The 7125-nt window shown below is 43.8% G+C and overlaps 1 protein-coding gene across 1 annotated transcript in view; it reads right to left on the reverse strand.

Annotated features, from left to right (window-relative positions):
• Positions 1–1738: 1738 nt before the first annotated feature.
• NCLN (nicalin) overlaps positions 1739–7125 on the reverse strand; it is a 10103-nt gene continuing 4716 nt past the window's right edge. The window contains exons 12-14 of the mRNA XM_005428530.3: positions 6799–6852; positions 6628–6706; positions 1739–5447 (exon numbers count right to left, since the gene is read on the reverse strand). Of these exons, the coding sequence (XP_005428587.2) occupies positions 5388–5447; positions 6628–6706; positions 6799–6852 (193 nt within the window). The 3' untranslated portion in view covers positions 1739–5387. The remainder of the gene's footprint in view (positions 5448–6627; positions 6707–6798; positions 6853–7125) is intronic.

The following is a 7125-nucleotide window of genomic DNA, read 5'->3' on the forward strand; positions in this document are numbered from 1 at the left end:
AAAGTGTCTGTGGGGTGAAACACCACACATCCAGCCAGCCAAAAACGTCTCTGGGGTGAAACACCACAGCTGCCACTATTCGGTTCAGCCGCAGGACCAGACAAGCTCAGGCAGGTCCTGTCTGGCTATACTGGAATTATTCCAATACCACTGGGCATCCTGGGGCCACCGTTCTGGTCGGGCCCTGCCTGTGCCACAGGGCTGTGATTTTGGGTACCCCAGCTCCAGAAATGCACTGGAGCAGAGGAGGTAGAGGGGACACCTGTGTAGAGAGAACAATGATTTCTAGAGCTGGGGTACACCCTCCAGAGCGATGCCCAGGGCTGAGCCGGGCCAGGGCTGGCACTGGAGATGCTCCCGTGCCTTGGGACCTGCAGGTGGGGCTGTGGATGTGACAGCCTGGTCAGAGAGAGAGAAAACTAGGTAAGTCTTCCCAAAATCGGCCTGGGAGACTTTAGGGAGCTGGAGATAAAGAATGATAGCCAATTATTAAAAATAACGTGCAGGTGTTGTTTTCCTAATATCTGTTTTCTTGTTATTCTCATAAGATTGTTTATAAATGGGCATTTTGTTAATTAGCCAATCACAGAATCACTGGGTTGGAAGAGACCTCCAAGCTCATCGAGTCCAACCCAGCCCCAGCACCACAACTGAACCCTGGCACCCAGTGCCACATCCAGGCTTTGTTAAACACACCCAGGGATGGGGACTCCACCACCTCCCCGGGCAGAACATTCCAGAACTTTATCACCCTTTCTGGAAAAAACTTTTTCCTGATATCCAACCTACATTTTTTTACCTGATATCCAACCTGTATTTCCCTTGGCACAGCTTCAGGCTGTGTGCTCTGGTTCTGTCAGTGCTGCCTGGAGAAAGAGTTCAGCCCCAGTTGAGCACGGGCACCTTTCAGGAGCTGCAGAGAGTGATGAGGGCACCCCTGAGTCTCCTTTTCTCCAGGTTAAACACCCCCAGCTCCCTCAGCCATTCCTCAAATGTATTTTGAGGATACCTGATTTCCAATCAGGTGAAATGTATGGATTAAATGACCAATCAGGTCCACCTGTATTGCAGTTTATAAAAGAAGTGGTTCCAAGTAAAGACACACACTTATGCTACTCAGCTTTCTGATGATTGTGTAATTTCTTATTAAACAGTGACAAAGGGCTGCCTGTGTCACCGTGGGGACACTGCTCAGCCCCACATGCTGCTGGTTCTGGAAGAGTTTCCCAAGGCAAGGAGAACTGCTCAGGGTTGTGATGCTGAACTCAGCACCAGGGTGAGTGCACATCCAGCTCTCCCCTTCTGCCACTCCACACCTCTGACCACGACTCTGACAAACTCAGGGAACAGATCTCTTGCAATGCTTATAATTGGAATAAATAATTTAGTGTTCAAACAGGCATTGGGTAAGGACAGAGGCACAACAATCTCCATGAGCACACAGTGCTGCCTGCTGAGGTAACCAGTTTTTCACAGTACCAAAGCTGTTTTTGCATAGAATCTTTAATTGCTTCACATGAGCACAAACCTTCGGAATAAACAGGAATTTGCTCACCTCAAGGTGCTGGAATCATGCTTGGAGTGTGTAAATGTTTTCTGTTGTACTATTTTACTTTTGACTAGACAGGATGAAGCTTTTAAATACATAGATTTTCTCCCATTTTGTAGAGGTGTCTACTCCTCCAAATAATGCAAGGAGATTCCATTTTTGTGAGCAAATAGTTCTCTGACAAATCTATCCATCAATCCTATTCACTTGGTTTATTTTCCAAGGGAAAAAGGGACAAACAAATAAAAAAAACCCCAAAGTTAAAATACTTAAATATTATTACATTTACAGTCCTAAAATATGTAAATCAACTGCATTGAATTTTCTATTAGCTTTTAAATATTCACCTCAATATACATTTGTTCTTCAGGGCACACAAGAGATAAATAATTGAGTTAACATTGCTAGATAAATCAAATCATTTTCCTGAGCTGCAAATATTCCAGATTACAACCTTGGAGTTGCTATGCAGTAACTACAAATAGAAACTAAACAGATTAAAGTGAGCAAGCAGGAGTCTACACTCAAGTACCCAGAGGCCCAATTTTCTGAGACATCCAGGAGCAGCCCCAGCATTTCAGATTGGTGAGTCAAGACCAAATGAAATGTAAAACCCAGCTTAAACATGGGGTGCAGGAGCAGCCTGGGATTTGGGCTTGGGCCATGAACAATGTAAGAGCATGAGATTTAAAACAAACAAAACACCCTCAAAACCAAGCCCCACAGCAATTTTGGGTATAGCTGTGGTTTTGAATGTCTAAATAGATTGTGGTGGCTTCCAGCCACAGATAGTGGGAGACCTAATTCCATTCTGGCTTCAGGATTTTCTCTGCACTGAGTAGAGGAATGGAGTTCATATTGCACAGCATTACTTCTCTCATGTGGGAGATGAACTACAATAATCCAAATTACTCCCAAACAATTCCCAATAGTGCCCATGCAGGTGGAAGTGGACAAAAGGAATTAACAGCTTCAGTTAAACCGCTGGAAAACCTTTTTTTTTTTTTTTTTTCTGTGAGCTGCAGACTCTGACAGCAGCAGGACAACAGGTGAAGTCAGAGAAATAGCAAAGAAAATGGATTTCTGGCTAGGAGTATCAGCTGCTAGCCACTTGTGTGTGGATGTGGATATAATGCTTTCCATGCTCTTCCCTACAGGTCAGGCAAACTCCTCAAAAAAAAGAGGATAGGTAAAAATAAGGGCAACAAGAATCAGCTACACAGAGCTCTTCTGCAACGTTGTGGAGAACTTTTATTTTATCACAACACCTGTTGGATTTCTGCCTTTGTGTTGGTGACTGAACTGATCAGTTATGCTGCAGTGCAGATCAGATCCAGGGGCTCTTTGCAAGCTTCTCTGTTGACTTACCCAAGGAAACAACAATGTGGGAACTAAACTCAATCCCAGAATGGGCACTCTGCTCCATCCAGCTATGAGGAAATTGGGATTTAAATTCAATCCCAGGATGGGCACTCTGCTCCAGCTATGAGGAAGTTGGGATTTGACTGTCTCAGATTTGAGCCTTTATGTTTCAGTGCACGTGTACTTTGATCAAAAGCAAAAACTCTTTGATCTGTTGTAAAAACTACTTTTTATGGCAGCCAGGGAGAGAGACACAAAAGGATTACAGGACAAACTAACATTGTGTGGGAGAGAGCAATGTACCATCCCAACTGCCCCTCAGGTTTATGAACTCTCCTCATTAATCTTATCCATCTTTTTTTTTTAGGTTGTTTCCACTGGCTTCTGGCACTGCATCAGGAGTGTTAACAGTTCATTGCTGACACCACACAGAGCTAAAAGTGTTTTCTTTGTGCTACAGCCTCTGCAAACAGACTGGGTGGAAGTTTTTCACTCTGAACTTTGAGTTTCTCACCTGGAAGACTGAAGGCTGACAGTTTCCACAGCAAGGAACAAGCTCCAGGTCTGTTCTGTTCACTCTTGCCTGCTACTGCCAAATTTTACACTCATCAACTCAAGCTGCAGGAGCATTGCTAATATTATTTTTCTATTTTTCTCAGCAAAGTAATCACTAAGACTGGTGAAATAATCTGCTAGACTGGAGGGAACATCACCTCCTTAAGTGTAACACACCAGAAATGGATGCTGCAGCTGGAGGACTCAAACTATTCCCAAATATTCAGAGCCTACAGAGTTTTTCAGAGAGCCACTGCACCATGTGTGTTCTAAACCCACCCAGCCCAGGGCCTGCAGCTCCCCAGGGCACAGCAGATGCAGTCTCTATGGGCAGAGCATAAAAAGCAGTGGAAAACAATCAAGGTTTGCCTTCCAGCCACTCCAGCAACATCTGAAGTCATTATAAATTCATTTGGCAAAGGAGTGCCATGAGCACTTCAGGCATGCAGAGAGACACATTTCAAATGGGCACTCAAAAGATGAGGAAAAGGCAGATTTCCCTGGGTGGCTGATGGTTCTGGAGTGCTTGGCACCATGCTGGCACCACGGTGAGCCACTGACACCAGCAGGCTTTACTGGAAAAGACAAGACCCTTTAAAGAACAAATTGCTACATATTTAAAGTAGCAGAAAGGACAAATCCTGGGATAAGGGTACTCCAAGAAGGAGATTAGAATAAAATACACATAGGAGGATGGAAATCAGGGCTTTGGTGCCCATCCAAAGGACAATGACTGGCCACAACAATCCCTTTTCTAACCAGCAAACAGGAATCCACAGCTGGAATTTTCCTTGCATTCCAAAGAAAAAAGGTCCACCTCAACTCAAAAATAGCTTTTCAGCCTCTCTAAGATATGCTGCTTTAATTATAAGTAGTAGCTTAAATTCTAAAAAAAGTGTCACTGTGGCATGTGAAGAGACCTCATGTACACAGGTTACAGGAAAGGACTCAAAACTTGCTGGGTGGCAGGACAATGCTCAGGATTATCTTCTACACCTACAACTAGCTTAGGGCTTGTAGTATTTCAATAAAATTTCGAGGTCTGAGCTGCTCTTCTCTTGTTATCAACAGAACCAGCTTGTGTAAGTACATGGAGCAGCACAGAACATGATCCTGCAGCAGCTGGAGTGGGGAACACCCCTCAAAAATCAAGCAAGAGTTTAGCACAGAGTGGTGGCAGCTGTGAACTGTTCAAGGACCAAAAACCTCCAGAGAAACCAAGTACACAGCAAAATGCATCCTGCAAGAGAGACAGGATAGAACCTGTCCCTGGCAGAACCCTGATGCCAGAAACCCATCTCAAATCTTTCCTCATTCTGTAATAGCACTCAAGATCACTCCCAGTGCACCTCCTAAAAGGGGAGAGTTTGACTAAAATGCAAGAAGGTGCTTGCTGCAGACACTGCTTGCTCAGCACAACTCCCTGAAGCCAGGCAGTGAACTCAAGGAAGAGGTGCCATAAGGAAACATGCTAATTGCATTCTCTTTAATTTGCATGTGCACTTTTTGGTTTTTTCTTTTTAAAAACTGCTCCAAGTCCTTGTTTGCTGGGCAGAGATGCTGTAGTTTCAGTTTCCAGGTTGTCTGTGTGACAGTGTCCATGAAGGTGCTGGACTTTGGGTGACACTCAAGAGAAGCTGCTCAAAAATCAAACTGCAGGAATTGCTGAAGTCTCTCAGCCTCTCCCTCACCAAAATGCAAAGGAAAAACCAGACATGGTGCAAGTCAGGGGAAGAAGGTGAAGAAAAGCACTTCAAAGGTGCACAGGAGTTAAAATTTCATTTTCTTTATGCCTTCCTCCCCTCTATACAGTAGCAAAGAGGAGACAAAGGAAAAGGAGCAGCAGGGTTCAGTGGAAGGCAGAAGGTTCCCAATGGGCTCACCGATGGCTCAGTGCTGCTGGGTGGGGGGACTTGGTGCTTCACTGCTGCTTGGTTTTAAGGGATAATCTCTGTATCAACTTGTAAAGGAGACCAAAGTGCTGGAAACAGAAGGGAAAAAAAGTAACCATGACAGTTCTAAACACACAGCTTAGCAGAAGGCTTAAAACAATAGCAGCAAATGCAGTGCCTTGTTTGCATGAACCACTCATCCTGAAGATGGAGTGGGACTTGATGGATGAGGAATTATGACAAGGAAGCCAAGTTATACAGAAAATGATGGCTTACAGAAGTGTTTGTGCAGGTCTGTACCACCTCATTGCGAAGATGTGTTAAAGATTTTTTAAATTTTTATTTTTAATGCAATTCTGTTCCCTCTGAAGGCGAGGAGAAAGCTTCAGATTTGAACACATGCAGGTTCCTGGTCTCTATAGAAACACTGCTGCCAGCAGATCCAGGAAGGTAAAAATGAACCAGGCAAACAGAGATTCCCAGCAATTCACAATTCTATAACTGGATCCCCTCTTTCCCCAGTGACTTAGAAATTCACTTAGTTCCTCTTTTGATTTTGCTGGGGTTGATTGTATTTTGATTTGATATTTGACAGATGTAACAAGATCCAGGCTTCAAATAATTTCAAATTCAAATAACAGAACTAATAAAGACTGTTAATAGAAATCAAAGTATGTTTTCCCCCTTGTTTATATTCTTACACATTTTAAATGCTTATGGTTTCCCTAAACAAATAATAGACACAAAGTGATCAAAACTGAATGACCTAAAAAGCTTCCCTTTCATTCATGTCCTTCATGAACCCAGGCAGGAACAAAGCCTTGCTCACACTGTCTTGGTTAACACTGACAAAAAAATGACATTTTATTTGGCTGGACAAGGCATGGAGTATCACATTCCCAGAGGCAGGGACACAGGATGTATTTCTGGTTTCATTGAAAAAAGAAAGCAGAACTCTGAAGATGCATTTCTAAGCTGCATCCCAAGTTCAGATATTTCCTAATAGTACAAGCTACAAACCTTTAAATTACCAAGGTAACTAAAATTTGTTGTAAAATTTCAGTTTGGAGCCAAAATAGGTTAGCAAGTGAGTTATGCATGTCCTTGAGTGCAAGAAACAACTCTAAAAACCAGGTTTGCATTAGAATGGCAAGAGACTGCCTACAGCACAGATAAGTGGCATTATTATTCCAGCTTTAGTGCTGGCACTGTGAGAATTTCTGTATCTAACTTGTTTTATAAGGAAAATAATCCATCTGTGTCTCTTACCTGCACTGCAACATAGGCAACACCAAGGTAGGCTGCAATACAGACAGCCAGGAGCAGGTCAAAGATTGCTGGCTTGACCCTGGAATAAGGAAAAAGTGCACAGAAAATTGCTGCAGCAGTTCCTGCCAGGGGGTGAGACAACAGCCCAGCCTGCCCAGGGGAATTCCATACCTGTATGCATTCATCACCTGCTTCAGCTGGTCATAGAAAACAAACTCGGGGTCCCTGTGCAAAGGAGAAATTTCTCAGATTTTGCTGCACTTCTTGACCCTGCAGTCAGGACAGCCCAGAGCTGTTCCCAAGTCCACCCAACCAAGCAAGCATGACCACCTCCCACACTGGTTTTGAGCTGGTTTTAGTCATCAGGACTTTGTTTTCCTACTCTCAGAAGCCCAAGGACACAATTCAGAAGTCATGCTGGTGTTCAGCTGTCTCCAAAGAGGCTGAACATGAAAGATTCCTCCCTCTGTTCACTAAAACAGCTTCAACCTGAGCAGG

The sequence above is a fragment of the Geospiza fortis genome, unplaced genomic scaffold, assembly GCF_000277835.1.
Source record: "Geospiza fortis unplaced genomic scaffold, GeoFor_1.0 scaffold241, whole genome shotgun sequence".
Taxonomy (NCBI): Eukaryota; Metazoa; Chordata; class Aves; order Passeriformes; family Thraupidae; genus Geospiza; species Geospiza fortis.